Below are 19112 nucleotides of genomic sequence, written 5' to 3' on the forward strand. Positions count from 1 at the left end.
CCAAACATACTTATGATTCCTTGGCGCAAATTGCTGTCCTCGTCAAAAAATGGTTCTAAAACGACATGTACAAATATATTTATAACATACATCTTCATCCATCCATTGATCTAGCATCACGGCATACCGTAAGGATCCTCTTTATGCGCTATGGGGTACGGATTACGTGGCATTGCGCAAAATTTCCTCTTCTGTTGGGACTGCGCATGCAGGTCCATGAAACAAGGCGAATCTCTAAGCTGACCTTGGCATAATATGGCCCAGCTATAATAAAAGGAATAAAGCTCAAAATTGTGCAATGGTTATTGACTTGTATTATTTAACTAAGGTGGTGTCAAACTTATTGCAATGCTCTTTTTGATTGGTTACCCGATCACATGAATATGGGAATGTTACTCGAAATTTCGGCTGCCAGCAAATGGTTCTTGAAAAGAATATAGAGTATACGCCATCCGTAGTAAAGTATGATTGGGACATTATCAATTTTTAACTGTCGTTTAACCGACAAAGTCATGTTCACGAACCAGACATCTGTTAATGCTATATTGGTTGAAACCTTGCAATTGACCTTGTTAAACTTCGCACATCTCTAACTTTAGTCGATAATACAAAAGTTCTATTCTTCGGCTCCTCCACCGCCTATATCACAAATGACAAATAGAGTATAGTGACGCTTATGAAACTTGTGGAACTTGAAAGGATACGAAAGTTCACATACGCTGATAAGTTCCATGGCTCTGAGATGTTAGCATAGATTGCATGGTCTACAACGCGCTACGACAAAAAGTTCTGTAGTGTTTGCTTTTCGGTTGATCTGCAACCACTGGAGTGGAATGAAGTTGACCTTTGATATACAAATTCACTTTACAGACACGATTACGGAAAGATTTTCGTAACATGATACTTCTCACAAATTAGAGTACAAAGAACTTTATACCCTATCTACACTAAGCGCTATCTCGAATGGTTGCCAGTGTGATCACAAATATAATATCGTTGATAAGATCGGCTTTTCGCTTTACCCGGGGTGGGTTAACAAAACATTTGACGTGATTTAGTTATATAAGGTGTTTTGTGAAGTTGATTCAGTACATAAATTCAGTCGAACGGCGCTCCTTATGAAAGAGAATACAGAGCGACAAGTAGGATGACTGTAAACTGATTTTGTCGACTGCATTTTTTTCCCAGCACAACACCATTATAGCTCGATGCGGTCTTCCAAACAATCTTAAAGTTCCACCGTGGATAATCTATCGGAGCGGCCGCCATTCAATAAGGTTGTTGAATTACTTCATGAATGTCAAACTTTTTCTAATCAGATAACACAATTTGAACCTCATTCTATGCTGTAACTTACATCATTGCACCATCAACGGAAGCGAAAATAGAAATAACCGAATATTTTTACAAAATGATGGAAAGAAAGGGCTAACAACAACGTTATCCTGTACCCGCGGACATATCAAGTCACCGTAACCTTAGATACGCGTTATTCATTTGGTTATGGGGCTTTATCATTAATCCAGGTATATAAAGACGCTCTCGTCGTCCATCCACCATAGAATTCATCAAAATGACCGTCGATTTTCCTGTATGGCAACAAAGAGCTAGCGCTGCCCAAGAGCGCCGTGAGAAGCAGCTACCAGATGAATACCGCATCCCCAAGGACAAGATGCCAGACGCCTCTGTCAAAGATGTTATGAACTTTCCCCGAGAATCAGGCTTATTCTCGAACGAAGAACTAGAGATCACCGAACTATCTGTTCCTGCCCTCTTGAAAGCCATAGAAGACAAGAAGTGGACCGCCGTTCAAGTCACGAAGGCTTACTGCAAACGAGCCGCATATGCTCAACAGCTACTGAACTGTCTATCGGAAATGGTGTTTGATCGAGCTATTGCTGAAGCTCAGGAACTCGACGACTTTTATGAAGCCACTGGAAAACTGAAAGGTCCTTTGCATGGTCTACCTGTTTCCATTAAGGATAATCATCTTCTCAAGGGAACCACTTCTGGTGTAGGATTTACCAGCTGGTCAACAACCATTCATAACGAAGACTCTGTGATTGCTCAACTATTGACTCGTATGGGTGCCATCATGTACTGCAAGACTACTGTCCCTATGGCTATGTTGTCTGTTGAAACTGAATCCAGAGTCCTTGGTTTGACAGTGAACCCTAGGAACAGAACTCATACTGTTGGTGGTAGCTCTGGAGGTGAAGGAGCTCTATCTGCATTCGGAGGATCTCCTGTCGGTCTTGGATCCGATATTGGTGGAAGTATTCGTATTCCCGCCTGCTACAATGGTATTTATGGTATCAGGGGAACCATTGGCCGAATCCCAACCGCTGGAACTCTTACTGGTTTACCTGGGCAGTTTCATGTCAAATCTGTAGCAGGACCTATGGCAAGAACTTTGGAATCGGTTGAGCTTATAGCAAAGCTGCTTTACAATAGCCACCCCGAACGTTTGGATGAAAACTGTGTACCTATTCCTTGGAGAGAACCCACTCTTCCTAAGAAGCTTGTCTTTGGTGTTATTCGATCTGATAAAATTTGTCGACCTACCCCAGCCGTCACTCGAGCCATCGAAAATGCAGTAGAAGCAGTCAAGGCCCAAGGACATGAAGTCATAGAATGGGAACCAGTTGACGTAGCTGGTGCTGGCGATATAATAATGGCTTTCTTTACTTCTGATGGCGGTGCTTTACTTAAGGAATCTATGGAAGACGAACCACCACTCGAGCATCAAGCATTTAACAGTTCGCTTTTTAAACCAATACCGGCCAGCAAAGTCTGGGCTGCTCAAAGAGAAAGATCTAAGATTGAAAAGGCAGTTCTAGCACAATGGAATGAGAGCTGCAAATTATCTGAATCAGGTCAGGTTATGGATGGTATCATATCCCCAGTCAGTGCCGCACCAGCATACCCTCACCATAAGCCCTTTTATGGATCATACACTAGTTATTGGAATCTTGTGGATTACCCTTCAGTATCTTTCCCAGTCCTTGAGGCGGATGCCTCAATTGACGGTAAGCCTGATATTGAATATATCTCAGATGCGGAAAAGAATCTTTGGGAAAGCTTTGATCCTATTGCCTGTGATGGAGGATGTGTGGGTCTTCAAATCATCACAAGAAGGTTTGAGGACGAGAAGGCATTGAAGCTAGCAGGAGTTATTTCAGATGCTTTAAAAAAACTGTAAATGCACATGCACTAGCTTGAATAAAGTAAAATGTCAATGTTCAATGTTCTATACAATTAGCGCTGTATGATTTCTGGACGAAATGAAGTTGCCTCACATTTAAAAATATATGCTAACTTGAGAGTGGCAGCATGTACATACTCAACTTCTGAAGGAACAGGAATGACATTAGTTAATTTTGGAATGCTTAGTCCATTGTTCGGGATACTAAGTGTAGTTGACCTGAAGAGCTAAGCATTTGTGGTTCGTCAGATAAGAAAAAACTATTTCAAATATATGAAGGAAATATATTTTGGAAAAGACGGTTATACGGTCTATAAACTCCTTCGCAAGCGATCGTGACTTTAGTTGCTGTCAATGGAAGATGGCCTATGGTCTGAAGGACAGATGACTGTCTTCCACATTGTGGTCAAAACATTGTATTTCTCCTACATAACATCCTTTCTCTCTTCTCCTCCAGATATCCTTCTACAGCTTTCATAGATTATGAAGGCGGTATTTTATCATGCAGATGACTTGTCGAGTCCTATTACTACGCTGCTCCCGGCAGCATAACTGTGCAGATATTGCAGATCGCAACAATAAGTTGCCGTCCTCCAACCGGACCACATTTTCAATCAAACCCTTCAAACGAACATCAATAAAAAAGCATCACTCAGTATGCAACGTCACTTTATACCTTTTTTTCAAGAGAACCACCCGATTTATAAATGAAATTAAAGAACGAGGATACTGGTCACAGGTACCTCCTTGCAACATACTTAGCAAGACTTGATGCTAAATTATGTAACGCCTGCATAATGCGGCAATTTGGTGCAATGAGGCTCCAATCTCAATTACAGCTCTAGGATCTATACCGCTCTTGCTACTCTTTCAAGTCAACAAGCTCCAAATGTACTTGAAAAATACTGTTTTGCTATTTTTGTTGGCTGTCTTTTCCAATACAAAAATTTCAGTTGGCGCAACTGCTGATACGAAGTGGTCCTTTCTGAATTGGAACAAGGACTCAGCAATTTCTTGGGAAGAAAAATGGAAAATTGATCATTGGGCTTACCCTAGGGATCATCAACAAGATATCACCATTGTAAACGATCCCCAATACGAGACGATAAAAGTATTGCGTGTGACATACCCTAAAGACTCTTATAATCCGTCTTCCTTTCCTGTTGGCGGCGTTGGATTCTACGCAAAGCCGATTCCTATTCCCGAAAAAGCTCGAATCATTAAACTGACATACCAAGTCTACTTCCCATATACATTTGAATGGAAACTCGGTATGCTTTGAAAACCCTACCTGTCTTTTATCACACAATTAAGAACTTTGCATAACGTAGGTGGCAAGTTGCCAGGAATATATGGAGGACATTCGGGTTGTAGTGGAGGAAATAATGCTAGTAACTGTTTTTCCACTAGGCAGGTAAAATTTTCAAAGCATAAAACCTACAAATATTGTCTAATGCATATTTAAATCAGATTGATGTGGAGACAAAATGGCCAAGGGGAGCTTTATGCTTATATACCAAAAGATAGGCAATCTGAATCTCTCTGTCAACAAATGAATGTCATTTGTAACGCTGAGTACGGCTATAGTTTTGGACGTGGCTCATTTTCATGGAAGACAAAAGCTTGGAATACCATCACACAGACTATTCGTTTGAACACCGTTGGCAAGCGGGATGGAATGGTGGCACTCGAGCTTGATGGGAGGACAGTATATGAAATGAATTCACTCTTATACCGAGACTTCAACTTTACCGCTGCTGGCATAGGTGAGCCTTCGTTTCTCCGAGTTCTCCGCTTGGGTTTATTTTAACCGTAATTGCAGATTTTGAAACCTTTTTTGGAGGAAGCAGCTCATCATGGGCGACTCCAACAACACAATTTACATATTTTAAAGGATTCCAACTTTCCTACTATTAAAAGAAGCAAAGGGTATATCTAAGATATAGCTAGTCTCAACAATTGTATGAACAAAAAAAAAAAAAAAAGTTTGAACTCAGTGATACTTCCATGCTTTTCAATATCCCTCAGATTCATAAAAGAATGACAACGTGATGCAGATACTGAACGCTGGCCAGCAACAACATTTGCAAGACTACTTCGAAAAAAATATGGGACAAGTGCTCTTGGAAGAAAATGTGTTTGAGCGAACATTGGACGTATACCAAGTCGTACTTGCCCAAATTGAAAAAGATCCACTTCGACTGGCACGCAAGCGACGGGATCTCTCTCAGGCAATTCTAGATCAACAAGCATTCATTGTACAAGTTCAAAACTGCTTGTCTTGTGCTGAATACAACTCCATTCTCACTAATGGTAAGTGCTTATTGCGACCTCCTCTATTCTGCTACAAACTGACCATTTCTCTGACTGCAGCTGACAAAATAATGGCCATGCATAAAGTCACTTCAGAGGAGTTGCAATTTCAATCTATACTTGACGCTGTCTTCTCACCTCACAGTTCGCATGCTGCTCGTGACCCAGACGCTAACCAGTTCTCTACCGCACTGGAAAGACAAAACACACATTCAACCGGTGTTTCTATGGAGGAATTGCTTTTCCTCAATGATTCGATCAAAGGTATCGCATGCGATCTACCTATCACTCCGTCTTCATCACCAGCCTCTGCGAAAGTACCATATTCAACCGATGAGGAACGATGGCAAGCCGTGTTAAACCATGAACGAGCAGCCGACGGTCACTTCGTATATTGTGTGAGGTCAACGGGTATATTTTGCCGCCCAACCTGTCCTTCCCGCCGACCTCTTTTATCCAATGTTTTATTCTACTCGAACAATCCAGAGGCTGAAAATGCTGGATTTCGACCTTGCAAGAGATGTAAACCGCAAGATCTAATCTTACCAAGCGATCTACGGCAACTGACAGCTGTTGAGTTGGTCAAGAAGGAAATTGAGGAGGCAGCAACGCAAGGTATGAAGCAACCTTCTCTACGGTACCTAGCCAATAAAGCTGGTATGAGTAGTTTCCACTTCCACAGAGTGTTCAAAGCCCGAACCGGTTTAACTTTGGATGAGTATCGGAAACTGATGTTCGGACAGAAGGAGTCTGCAGCGTAAATACTTATAAACAACAACATGCTGTAGATATGAAGTAGGCTACCATTATATTTCGGATTGTGGATCCCTGTCTTGTTACCATATTTCTGTGTTGATAACAACCAGTATACTTGGGATCAGCACTTAGACGAAATACAACTGGCTTATAATACTTCCGTACACTCTTCTACTTTGTTCTCTCCGTTCTCTTTAGTATATGGACGAGAAGCTCGTACTCTGGCTCATGTTGATACCACAATTTCAAGGTCAAGTTCTGAAACTGTATTGCGACAACATGACCACCATCGCATACATCAACAAATTTGGGGAGACGAACTCACCTATGTTGTTGGAATTGGCTCAACGAATATGGAACTTCTGCCTCCTGACGGAGACGAGACTTGTACTGGCATACGTTCCGACCCATTTCAACCCGGCAGACAGCGTCTTACGGCCAACGAATCCGTCGGGGTCACCATCCGCCCACAGTGATTCCAAGATCTGTCCGGTAGCAGCATTTCGAGCTTACATAGCCCAACATGCCAGCTAATCTTGCCACGGAAACCATCAAGGCTTACCACATGTCCGCATAAATTACTTGATACGCCATATCCGTGATAACAACAAACCAATCTACGCCCAAAGGATTAGCAAACATATCAAGGCGGTAATGTCTCACATCCCCAATACTTCCAGTCTCAATGGTAAGACATTGGGTTCTACTCGTGCTCTTGCTGCTGGCGCTTCAGTCGACGAAGTGGTTCGCCCATGGTAACTTGGCTTCTCGAGATACGTTCGAAACGTTTTATCGGTTGTCCACCGAACATCACAAAAATTTCACAGCGTTGACGCTGTCTGAATCTCTGGAGTCACAAGACAGGGATCCACAATCCGACATATATATCTCTAAGGCTTCTCCTATGAAGCTGTCGTCACCAAAAATAAAAAATGTCAGATCAACCGAACGCCGATTCAATACCGGCGAAGTCAAATTGAATATCCTCTTTAAATTAAAATTTCTTTTGCATTTTTACATTATAAGTCACGAAACAATAAGTTTCAATAGAGCAGTTGATTAATAGAATAAAAAGCAGTTTTTAACCTCACGAGAAGTTCACACGCCTGCAGGATAATACAATAAGTCGTACAGTAATCTAAACAGACAAAGCAATCAGCGCTTTTTAATCTTGGGTGAATAACCAAAAAGATATAGGTCTCACCGAGAATCGAACTCGGGCTGCCAGATTCAGAGTCTGGAGTCATAACCATTAGACCATGAAACCCTTATTTGCGAGGTGCGTAGTTATAGTATTTATATACCATATAATAACTTATTCAAACGCTATCAAATGTAATTTCTAGAGGGCTCAGCCGTCATTCCTGCTTATGATCTTCATAATTGCAAAATAAATCTTATTTTTTATTTAATACTGCTATAAATTAGACTCCATTATTATGGGATTCCAATGCATTCAATTTTTTGCTCTCTTCTTTGCTCCATCTCTCAAACTATTACTAGGACTTTTCATGTCTTATGCGCACTGCGGGAAACCGTTCGTTCTTTCGAGTAGTAAACAACATAAATCTCAATTGCAATTCTATCTAATAAATGAGGCTTTGTTTTTTGCATATCTCTAGTGTTAACAGAATCATTCTGGCCGTTCTGAATGGACTGGGGACATCGCTAATACTAGTTCATGCTTATCAGGACATCGAGAAACATCGCTGAAAACTCAAAATGATAATATAACTTTGTCAGCATCATAACTCTATAGTAAAAATTTAAGGAGCTATAACGCTTTGAACTATATCGCAGTGTTCGTGATGGCGCGGCGTAAACTTGATCATCGACCATTTTGTCAATTACAGGAAGTACGGATCACGGCTTCATATACTTGGCTATAATGCCTCTAAATTAGTATGTGTAAAATTTTGAACGTCGATCCTCGCTTTTTGCAGTTTTAGCTTGTCTTTATTGACACAATTAGCAATCTTCTAGGCATCTTGCTCAATGGTAGCCACAAAATCATCAACACATATAAAAGTAAGAGATCCGAATTCAATGTTGACGAAATTATCAAATCAAAAAAATTTATGGCCTAGTCTAGCCCACTTCTGCATAAAATCTTAACCGTGATGCAACTTCATTAACCTGCTCCGTTCAGTCTGCTTCCACAACCGAAGTACAGTGGTGAACGGCGGATCTGACTGTACATTTGTCTGGTGAAAGGATCTGGCAGCAATCACGTATACACTGCCCGAGTGGAATATGGCGTCTGTTTAATCTTCTTATGTGGCATGAATGCATACCATGTGATGACCCGATGGATAAGAGGACCATCTACATAGCTCAAAAAAGTTCGGAAGCAATAAAACCGGCCGTTTTGATTAAGGTGTATGTACCTCATGTTTTGATTTGGCCAATGATTTATAGTCTGCTAATATCTTATAACATGGCTCAGCTACATGATTGATATGGAAAGGTAAAACGGTGCATCCGACGGCCATTTATAGTCTGGACACCATTTAGACTACTATAAATCTGCAATCTGAGGTACCTTTTCATGATTGAGAAACAGGCAAGCTCAGGCGACATGAGCATAAGAGAGAGCACGGCAAGCGAAAGAATTCAGTGACCAATACTTCAAAGGCTGTAGCAAACAAGTTGTGCATTCATCACCTTTATTGTATGGTTCAGGAGATAATTCGGTATCCATGGAATCACTAGCGGCCGACGATACCTGAAACGAAACCTCCTGCTAACACTAAATCTGACCTCAGCCTTTTTGCAAGCAATCGAAAATGATGGAAATGTTTATTTGAAGGTGACGGCACGAACTTTCTGCGAAATTCAAGGGTTAATATGCGGCATCAGCATCGACCTGAAATTCCATCGCTGCAAGGGACGACGATACGATACTGACGGAAGGTGTAATAACAGTCAGCAAATGATCTATGGTGTTAGCTGTGTCTAAACTGGCTCACAAAAGTACTAACGACTGGTGACTCAGCGCAGAAGTATGTATCAAGAGTTAAAAAATGACAGGAACGTATGACCATGGCGGTACTGAGCTCTTCGTTACAGCTGCAGGAAAACACAGTTGAAATCTTGATCGGCTACCACTGTCATCGTGCATTAACACTGCAAGCAAATGTGTTGAGTTCGCATAATGAGTCATTAAAGCAAGCAGGTGGAAACTTGAGTCGCCACCATCCACACCTATATTCCAGTGGTCATGACGAGTTATTATGGATAACTTTCTTTTTTAAGCTAGACGGCATACACCAGGATTTCACTCGTGTGTTTTGCTTTGCAAATCCAAATTATGTTGTTCAAAGTGACTGACTTACCTATTAGTGCTTTGCTTACACAAGTTTCAATTATGAAAAAAGCTTTTTGTAATACCATTCTTAAGTATGTACTAAGATACATTTTTTGCTCTTCAAGATCTAGATGGTCGAAATGGGTTCTTCACATAAAGCTACCTTCTGAAATGCAGCATAATAGGACTGTTCACACTTTTATCTTTAGGAGTGATTTCATGCACATGACAGCATACAAAAGATATTACATGTATTGACATTTTCAATAAACTTCATGTGCTACGGTCTATTTCCTAAAAGTACTAGAATCAAACTAAAGATGCTTAATATCAAAGAGTACTGAAAGTAAACAGACTTACATAAATTCGAACTTTAGGGTAATTATCATAGTATAACTAACCCATATTTACTCTAAGCAATAGCCAAATTCGAAATGCTACACTCTTTAATTCCTAGGTTTCATCAGATTTATTTGAAATATGAATTTGGTATTGATATCTATGGAATCTAGGTATGGTTAGAGAAGTTGTGGTGCGGTTTGAGATCACTGAAAAAGCTAGAAAATTGTGTAATATAGCGAAAGTTTCTTTACTGTGGAGGATAGAAATTTTGAAAGAGCAGGAGACGCCAAGGGTTATTGAATAGAGTTGAGAGGACGAAAAGGCTGTTAGAAACTACGATAGGGATTTCTCACCTCCAGTGTTGAGATTCACTACTCTGAGTGGATGGCCAAAGCGCAAGTTTCCTGTCGATCACCACAGAGGATTATTTACTCGCGGATTGAGAATTCCGGCGTAATATCTCGTGACTCAATATCCTAATGGGAAGCCTTCGAGATGGATTCAGTCATCACGAACTTTGAAATTCAGATCTTCTGCCTTTCAATATAACCAAGACAACTAACGGATACCCAACTCTTACCAGTCATAACGTTCGGTTGCGATTCTTTAGTTAGATCGTTTGAAACGCCTAATACCGTATCCCCACTGGCAAAAATTTTATATAGAACGACGGACAAGCTCGTTGAACACACATAAGACGGGTGGAAGTGGGAGGTGGAAGCCATATATACTACATTAATGGAAATAAGATATAATCAAGAGAAGATGAAGGAGGCAGTGAAGCAAGAAATTAATGAACTCCCCAGAGAATTACACGTAGCGAACCCGGCTTCATTCAGGAGATCACTTGAGCAGGCAGAGATTGACGACAGGACCATCTGCTACGGATATTCTCAGAATGAATTCAAGGCAAGGTTCTCACAGACTCTTGCTCGTGAACAACTCCAACAAATCAAGCAAACCGGATCCATCACAGAATACATCGCGGCGTTCCGCTTGATCATGAAAGAGCTACCGAGCATGTGTTTTAAAGATGCCATATTTTACTTCGTTCAGGGCCTTCGTACGACACTAGGCTTCGTGTGATGTATGAGGATCCAAATACCTTGGAGGAAGCGTATCGCTATGCCGAATTTGTCGACATGGTACATATGATTGCTAGAGGACCAGACCTTCCGGTAGCCCCCCATGGAAACGGAGAGGACTTCCAAGCCAACGGAAACTTCCTAACTGAACAAGTTACTCCCATGGACATGAATTTAAAAGAAAAAATACGCAAAGACGAGGTCAACAACTTCATGCAGTGGAGCAGCTTCTTGCCGCGAAGGAACAGGAAGACCGAATTGAAGCAGATTGTGTGTCAATACTGCCACAAACCTGGTCACATTAAAGGGAAGTGTCGCGTTAGAAAAGCCGACATTGCAAAGCTCGATCAAGCACAGCAACAGAAGTAAACAGGGGATCTTTCAATGTACACTTGTTAAAGACGAAGGTCACCTGTGCAATCCGTAAATGAATTTTTGTTTATCCCAGCAAGACTGGAAGTTTCGATAAAGATGTGCTTACAAAGACAGATAGTTGGGAAAAGGTAGAGCTTTATATAGTCTGTGCTAAAAGTGAGCTTGTAAGCTTTTGATGAAGCTCTGATCTGTTTTAAAAAAATTTCTGCTCCCTTTCTCTCTGATATTTTTACCCTTCCTATTCTTTTCTTTACTTTTACTTACCTACCACAATTCACATTCAACCTCAAGCCAGTCATCCATGCACGCCAATACAAATCTCTCTGCATGGTTTATCGCAATGTATGTAAACATTAGGTTCTCAACACTGTCCTGCACCGACCACTGAACAGCGCCTGTTTCTCACCTATTCTTATAACTATACTCAATCTTTTATGCTTCCATTATATCTACAAGCCTTAGCAAGACCTGACACAGTGCGTAGATGGAGGGATTTCAAGAAAAAAATGGAGTGTTTTTTGGGTGCGTTATATGCTATGTAAAGAGTTTTTATGACAAAAATAAGCTATTTTATGACTTGGTGACAAATAAATCAATACTATTCCACTGGCCTACTACCGATTTCTATGCACAAATTCAACCAAGATAGCTCATCCATTTGGTGGATGTTCTTCAATATGTACTAACAAAAATGACTTTGTCAACTCTGATTTCTCATGCTTAAACATCGCTTCTTCATTCATATTGTGGCAGTTGAGGTGAGTATAGTGGGTGTTACGATATGACCGTTCTTCCTTTATTTGAGATCACAAAAAATATAGAGGGAGGTCTAACGATAAGGCTAACAAACAAAACGCGGGAGGCAAGAGCCTTGAAATTTTAACTATATCCAATGCCTGATCATACGCATAAAGTTAGCATGTATCTATCTCAGTTGCTGGCAGCTACCACACCTTCGAAGTTACCTCTATGCGAAACAATGATGGAAGAGGTGGCCCTTTCTGTTATGGTTGACAGTGGCGCTAGTAATAACTACGTTGTTTCTCGAGTAGTGAGGCTCATCTTGCAACAAAAGACAGTTTAAGGCAGATAAAAGCGACAGCGGATGGAGAAGGAATAGCTACTGAGAGAGAAGTAGAGTGGCCTCTACTTTTCCTTGGCTTTAGAAAACGATTCGAGCCCGAGTGTTAGACTTGCAGTCTTACATGATATTAGGTCGGACATGGTTACGGCAATAATCATCAGTTGCAGTTGGCGTGAAGATAGTTGGGCATTGTGAGAGTGACGGAGAGAAACCTTAGTTATGACCAATGTCTCACGAAGCGGTCGCAGAAGAATTGAACTACCCTTATCACACCAACAAAACGAAGCACCTCCTCAAACGGGATGAAGTGAGTGTTGTCTGCCATTGTGCTGAGAGAATATATCAATCTTGTACCTAATGACATCCTAATATTCAATCGGAGCGAGGAGGAACACACTGCACACTTACGACTTGTCCTAGCGAGATTATAGGAAGCGAAGCTCATTGTGAATCGCGAGTTGAGTGCGGTCGATTATGTTTACAACATTGTATGCCGCACGCGCAGTGCCGGTGGCATTATCAGAAGACGTATTAAAGCCTTTAACAGTAGGTCGTGATGCGTTCTGGTTGCTCTGAAAATCCTAACTGAACTACAGTCCTTTTAGAAATAATTTGAGCTGACATCATGTAAGTTTAGCTTCGTATCAAAATGTAGAACTCTGCCAAAAGATTAAACGGATATCTTCCCAATATACAATTGTTTTCTTCAAACATGCACCTCTGCCTACCACAATATGAGCTGACTGCTTATTTGCCAATAGCAATTTCATAAAATCATGAGATAGTCTAGGTTGGAGAAGTCAGTCCCGCTGATCTTGAACATATATCACTCTTCCCTCGTGTTCACCAATGTTGACATCTACATCTATTAATCAACTTTTACATCTCGCATCTTCAGCAGTCCATCATTTTTTCTTACATTCCATCATGTCAATTACAACAATAAGTAACAATGGCTTAGCTTACGGGAGTATACTTTATTGGACAGTGGGATCTTGAGGATCATACGGTCTTTGGGATAATTAGTTATGCTAAATTTCAACTTAATCTTATGCGTAGTATCAGGAACCTTTTAGCATTCATACGTCGATAACCTCCTTTTTCCTGTCGATGAATCCCATGAGTTCATTCCTTAATCAATCTTTGATACATCAGAAAATTGATATGATTGCCGTGACTGATATCAATCAGTGATTGATCAACGGACATGAAAAAATGTGTTTAAAAGGCGGCGCAAGCAAGAGTGGTATCTTTCATGGTTTCCGGAATGACTAAAAGTAAGTGATTTTACGTTTGAACTTCAAAAATGATTGCAATGCTAAAGAATAGCTGCTGTAGACTATAAACGCGTACGTCTCAAAACAATCCGGCGTTAATTGCACAATCCGTATCCTTGCTCATATTTTTTTTGGAGGACTGGCACTCTGATGGTGAGTGCCGCATACATATATGTTTTAATTCAACGTATCTAATCATACGCAATCCTAATTAACTTGACGCTCATTATCATAGCTGCAGTTCTCCCGTAATCTGTTAAAAAAAGATGGGTTGGCCATCTTTTTTTTGTTATAAACCACCGCGTTTTTTTTTCAATTTTTTTTTTTTTACCGTAATACCACCACGTAAGTTTTAACTTCCTATCAGAATGTCAGATATTTCACAGCACTAATCCTGTTTTCTCTGAAAAGGACATCTCCGCCCCGCCCGTCTGAACAGGACGCGGCGCCGGGCACCCTGGTTAGGCCAGGAATACCGATGATCCTTCGGGGGAGGGTAAGTATAGTCTTGTACGTTTGCATTTCATTCATTTTTTGACGATTGCCTTTCAAAAACACCTATATCTCCACTATCTTATCTATGAGTATACATGTTTGAATATATTTCTCCTGCCATGCTTTAAGTGTCTAATGATTTCGAGAATAAATTTTCAGGCTCTCTGCTCTGATATCGTGATCTTAGTTTATTTTTGTATTGGCGCAAAATAAATTGTTAATAAACAGTATGTGGAAACTTCAATAGTAAGAGAGTGAAGCATTATATTCAAACATAAGAAATGCATCATAAGCAAACCTCGACATCCCACGCTAAGATGAACGGGAAGTGTGAACTTTTCAACAGGATACTGGAGGCGGCTTTGCGAAAGCAGGCGAACGGTGTGTGCATCGTTGAGACGACTTCTGAACGGTCAGCTCTCTTTTCGTATCGCGTTTGTAAGCACAGGTTTCCCACCTTACCACTTGACGCATGGCCAGAAGCCGACAAACCTGGAGACATGCTGCAGCTGTACAATGACCGGTTCGCCATGGTGCATCAGTAATTATGAGAGATGATAGATGTCGAGAGATTTTCAAAGATTGGGAGGAAAGCTAGCCTTCGTGAAATTTGCATACACGCCACGATGGCACGTGATAGGCCAATGGGACAACAATAAAAAAAACAGTGTTTAAACAGGGCAATAAGGTCTTGCTGGCCCATGAGGGCGGTATGGTCTCGAGCCTAGTTTCAAACGGCCGTGAATCGCGACTGATTCAAGTCCTAAATCAGAGACGCATCTTTTACAGATTCTGGCACGCGAACTTTTCAGGTGGAATATTGAGAAGTTGCGTATATGTCAACTGTTGCTTTGTACATAGAAATGGATAATATGAGAGATTCTTGGCTTAACTCCACAAACCACGTAGAGCGGGACAAGAGGCTACCATATTTATGTGAGTACAAAGAAATCTAACAGTGAATATAGAATCAGTGAATACAGTTGCTTCATGACCCACCGTACCTCTGATGCTCCGCAACTTTGACCAAGGACGTTCAAGAATTCAACAGGAGACATTGTCCAGGACAGCAATGTAGAAGAGTAGTGGAGGTTCAGAGGTTATCAAAGAAAATTGAGAGGACAACGTGATTGATATAAATTATGATAGAGATTTCTCACCTCCGGTGCTGAGATCCGTTATGCTGGGTGGAAGACCAAAGGGCAAATTCTTGCCTATCACCTCAAGGACCAGTACAAGAAAGAGATCGGGCACTTAGGAAGCCTCCCTATATTTATTAACACAGCTATTGAATATAATGTTCCAAAGACGGAATAAAAACCTATAAAATAGTTTTAATAAATGATTAGAAAACGATCATCAACTACTAAAAGTGCAGCAAAATGTTTAATTATAAAATTCATCACGATTGCGACTTCACAACAAATGGTTCTATGGTCTAATGGTTATGACTCCAGACTTTGAATCTGGCAGCCCGAGTTCGATTCTCGGTAGGACCTACATTTTTGTTTTTTGACTGTCCGCATTTTTGCTAATGCAAATGTTACAATTAAAAAGATTTCGTCCTAGGTAGCGAGGGAATTCATACCATTTTCTTTTAGATCAGTCAAAAAGTCATTTTATAAAGTTGTTTAGGATAAGGATATCAGGCACAGCACCCTTAGCAAATGCCGTAAAAACCATCGTGTCATAATAGAAAATTGCTGGACGGGCAATGAACATGAAATATTAAAAGTACGAAATCAAGCAGAAAAAAAGTACATTTTCATTCACTCCTACGGTTACGGATTGTTAACGACAGTCATCTGCATAGTACTTACTAGGTGCATAATGGTCATTCCAAGAAAGGCTTAGACTTTAATCAGGCTGCCACACACTCGGCTAGAATATGAATTGACATTCAACAAGGGGTTCCAAAGCAGCAGCGCATCCGGAAAGCAAGTCGTTCTCCAGAAATGCTGCCTCAGCAATAGAGTGTTGAAGACTACGTTAGCACTTCAAAGACCCAACAATGGAAATTACTGAATTGTCGCCATCCGGAGAGCTGGATCGGTTGAATTCTCCAACCAGTTGTGATCCGATATGTCCATCGCATTAAGCTTTTCCTGAAGAAATATAAGACTTTTATGTACTAAGCTCCAGCAGTAACGTTTCAGCCATTTGAATGAGGCATTGGTAAATGCTACTGTGCTCACGTTGCTTATACCTGAGTACTGTTTAATACCTGAGTACTGTTTAATTCTTTACTCCGACACTTTAGATCAAGGAATCGACGACGTAATGACACAGAAAGGGGGATATTGTGGAAGAGAGGCCGATGCAGTTCTTGTTCAGAGGAGATGCACTACATCATTGAGCGCTCCGCCCTACACCTCGACCTATTGGAAAGGGTCACCAAGACCAATCAAACAAAAGCACTACCGCGCTAGAAGTCGATGACGCCATACCAGACTGTTACCTCAGAAACACCCTTCTTGCATTCGTTCATTTTCGAGAAGTCGTTTAATCCTTCCAAAGGGACTTGTTCCGCTCGCAAATGCCGGCAGACTATTAAAACGATTGTGTCGGAATGTCCATGTAACCTTGAATGCACACTGATCGATACCGAGGCGGTTCCGGACCGTGTTGATCTCCAGCAGTTTTGGTCTAATATCGAGACTCGAACCAATTTTACGGCCTTGACGCTCAATACGTCCGGACCCTCTGGTGCTCTGGAGTCACATTCTATGGATCCACTTTACAATGTATCATAGGATATCTCACGTTAGTGTTTTAAAACGTCTGTCGTCTTGAAAATAATATAATGTCAGCTCAATCGAACGCTGGTTCAATGTGACTTCGATGTTGAACAAATCCCATTGAACTACCTCTTTGATTTAGGTATCTTTTTACATTATTATAGAATAAGTCACAAAACAAGAAGTATAAATAAAGCAGTTGAATATACGTTACATTTAAACCTCACATGGAGTTCGCTCGTCTGCAGGATAATGCTCAAAGTAGCACAGTGTTTAAAACGATGCGACTTCATTTACTTCCAATTACCAAAAAAAAATTCGAAGGAGGGACAAAATTGCGAAGTCCGGGAATCGAACCCGGGCCGTCTGCTTGGAAGGCAGAAATTCTACCATTGAACTAACTTCGCTTTTTCTGAAATGTGGACTTTTTACTAAAATATCTTTATACAAACCGTAACAGTCTGGTCTAGATAGTGTGCTTATCAAGGAAGATTTTACAATATATGGGTTATAGCTACTATCTGTTCCTGAATTATTCTAAGAAAAATTTGGTAATTTTTTGGACTTGCTTATGTAGCTGTTAAATTACGTCCTACTGTCCAACAGCTATTGCTCTGAGCCTACCAGAACTAAACACCTTATGTAGTTGGTGCGACTCTGCACTGTTATTATCTCATCATTTATGGATGTCATTACAATGATAATTCTTCAAACTTAAGTCTGCGACAGATTGTTTATTTTAGTTACATGATATTTATAGCGACTCGATAACACAAGTCACCAAAATGCAAGCTACACAACGATTCTTCCCGTCTGGTACGAAAATAAAGAAAAGAAAAACACAGTGCAACAATAATACTTCCAAGAGTCGTGTTATGTTAAGCCAATACTACGACTATTACGCCCGAGCTGCTAAGCCTTCCGAGCCACCGCGGTTATGACTCTGAGCCAAAGTGTATGCTACGAACACTAAGATAGTTGTAGAAATGAAATCGACATAGCAAAAACATCAAACAGGATGAACCAAACAAGAAGATTCAGTAGTTCGACGTATTTTATTGCCCCTAGGAGTATCCTAGATACTGTCGTCACCGTATTCTTGTTCCACTCCTTTTTCTCTTTGACTCTCGGCATGCGACATATTGATCGCCACGCCATAGCTTTTTGTCAGGATAGCCGCAATATCTCTACACAAGTTATTGTCGCTGTCTATTAAAAAAAGTCTCCGTTTCTCAAAGACGATTTCATGGTAAACGTGTTCAAATGCTGTATGTAAAATCAGCTTCATGATAATTTATACCATTACTCCTCGAAATCGTCGGAGACGGTGTTTCACCCTCTCACTCATTTTTAGGATTTTGCAATGCTGAAATTTTATGCGGCATCCGGTAAGGGCTGGCTCCAAGTATCTAGATCCTTTAGCAACTGGAAATCAGAGACTCATGTTCCCTTGTCATGGAGCAACCTTTCTCTCCATAGGACTACATCTTTTCAGCAAATGACTACGACGGCTACGGTAGGTAATCGACGTTTACAACTCGCTAATATACCACGCTACAGGACTGCCCAGTGATCAAAGCTATGTCAAAATCAGTGGAAAAAGCAGTGGCTGAATTCCTGTTTCACGACCATGTTGTAACTAAGGGTACCTAAGAAGATTATTACGGATCGTTGGCTCAACCTTTATGGCGAATCTGTTGAATTTACCTGCACATCTTGAAAGACCAAGCATCTGATGGCCTTGGCTTACCACCCGAGTACTAAAGGCAAAGACTGAACATCATAATGGTATGCTACAACACCAAGCTTAGTCGCGTAGAATCTGACGATGAGGTAGAGAACGATTTGTGACAATCGACAAAAAGAAATATAAATACAGGAAGACCAATAGTGTAGCGTGGCGACAAGTGGTTGAAGCCACTACTCAAGTGGACTATTTTATTACAAGATTTCACGGTTTAGGTGGGTCGATGAACTCAACTCGGTATCAGCAACTATAAGATAGTGAAGTGCTTTCAATAAAGGCTAGTTATCTCAGGTCATCCTTTCCTAGAAACAAATAGTTGAACTCCTCACGACATAAACTGACATTTGCTGCGATTAACTAACGATATATAAGCGAACTAATACGCATG

The 19112-nt window shown here is 40.8% G+C and overlaps 9 protein-coding genes and 3 non-coding genes across 12 annotated transcripts; 8 read left to right on the plus strand and 4 right to left on the minus strand.

Annotated features, from left to right (window-relative positions):
• The first annotated feature begins 1302 nt into the window (after positions 1–1302).
• Positions 1303–3246, plus strand: K450DRAFT_228571 (uncharacterized protein). The gene has a single exon (XM_051586942.1). The coding sequence runs from the start codon at positions 1574–1576 to the stop codon at positions 3200–3202; it is 1629 nt and encodes a 542-aa protein (XP_051447358.1). The 5' UTR covers positions 1303–1573; the 3' UTR covers positions 3203–3246.
• An 848-nt stretch (positions 3247–4094) lies between these two features.
• Positions 4095–4487, plus strand: K450DRAFT_197087 (uncharacterized protein; the record flags this gene model as incomplete). The annotated part of the gene is made up of 1 exon (XM_051584538.1): positions 4095–4487. The coding sequence occupies one exon, from the start codon at positions 4095–4097 to the stop codon at positions 4485–4487; it is 393 nt and encodes a 130-aa protein (XP_051447359.1).
• A 183-nt stretch (positions 4488–4670) lies between these two features.
• Positions 4671–5015, plus strand: K450DRAFT_171083 (uncharacterized protein; the record flags this gene model as incomplete). Its single annotated transcript, XM_051584134.1, has 1 exon — positions 4671–5015. A coding segment is annotated over one exon (345 nt), but the record flags the coding sequence as incomplete, so codon positions are not given.
• Positions 5016–5208: 193 nt separating this feature from the next.
• On the plus strand, positions 5209–6619 carry K450DRAFT_228573 (uncharacterized protein). The gene is made up of 2 exons (XM_051586943.1): positions 5209–5518; positions 5579–6619. The coding sequence occupies exons 1-2, from the start codon at positions 5257–5259 to the stop codon at positions 6277–6279; spliced, it is 963 nt and encodes a 320-aa protein (XP_051447361.1). The 5' UTR covers positions 5209–5256; the 3' UTR covers positions 6280–6619.
• K450DRAFT_228575 (uncharacterized protein) lies at positions 6620–7365 on the plus strand. Its single transcript, XM_051586944.1, has one exon. It carries the CDS (start codon positions 6960–6962, stop codon positions 7335–7337), a length of 378 nt encoding a protein of 125 aa, XP_051447362.1. The 5' UTR covers positions 6620–6959; the 3' UTR covers positions 7338–7365.
• A 104-nt stretch (positions 7366–7469) lies between these two features.
• K450DRAFT_t30 lies at positions 7470–7541 on the minus strand. Its single transcript has one exon. It is a non-coding gene; the product is annotated as a tRNA-Gln (tRNA).
• A 389-nt stretch (positions 7542–7930) lies between these two features.
• Positions 7931–8177, minus strand: K450DRAFT_228576 (uncharacterized protein). Its single transcript, XM_051586945.1, has one exon. It carries the CDS (start codon positions 8111–8113, stop codon positions 7949–7951), a length of 165 nt encoding a protein of 54 aa, XP_051447363.1. The 5' UTR covers positions 8114–8177; the 3' UTR covers positions 7931–7948.
• Positions 8178–10404: 2227 nt separating this feature from the next.
• Positions 10405–11377, plus strand: K450DRAFT_298056 (uncharacterized protein; the record flags this gene model as incomplete). The annotated part of the gene is made up of 2 exons (XM_051593680.1): positions 10405–10947; positions 10980–11377. Exons 1-2 carry the CDS (start codon positions 10662–10664, stop codon positions 11375–11377), a joined length of 684 nt encoding a protein of 227 aa, XP_051447364.1. The 5' UTR covers positions 10405–10661.
• Positions 11378–14378: 3001 nt separating this feature from the next.
• On the minus strand, positions 14379–14920 carry K450DRAFT_228597 (uncharacterized protein). The gene is made up of 2 exons (XM_051586946.1): positions 14702–14920; positions 14379–14641 (listed from the first exon to the last, which is right to left on the minus strand). Exons 1-2 carry the CDS (start codon positions 14776–14778, stop codon positions 14428–14430), a joined length of 291 nt encoding a protein of 96 aa, XP_051447365.1. The 5' UTR covers positions 14779–14920; the 3' UTR covers positions 14379–14427.
• A 746-nt stretch (positions 14921–15666) lies between these two features.
• K450DRAFT_t25 lies at positions 15667–15738 on the plus strand. Its single transcript has one exon. It is a non-coding gene; the product is annotated as a tRNA-Gln (tRNA).
• A 1575-nt stretch (positions 15739–17313) lies between these two features.
• Positions 17314–17384, minus strand: K450DRAFT_t29. The gene has a single exon. It is a non-coding gene; the product is annotated as a tRNA-Gly (tRNA).
• Positions 17385–17822: 438 nt separating this feature from the next.
• On the plus strand, positions 17823–18198 carry K450DRAFT_228601 (uncharacterized protein). The gene has a single exon (XM_051586947.1). It carries the CDS (start codon positions 17996–17998, stop codon positions 18191–18193), a length of 198 nt encoding a protein of 65 aa, XP_051447366.1. The 5' UTR covers positions 17823–17995; the 3' UTR covers positions 18194–18198.
• Positions 18199–19112: the final 914 nt, after the last annotated feature.

Source organism: Umbelopsis ramanniana (assembly GCF_025399195.1).
Source record: "Umbelopsis ramanniana AG unplaced genomic scaffold K450scaffold_10, whole genome shotgun sequence".
Classification (NCBI taxonomy): Eukaryota; Fungi; Mucoromycota; class Umbelopsidomycetes; order Umbelopsidales; family Umbelopsidaceae; genus Umbelopsis; species Umbelopsis ramanniana.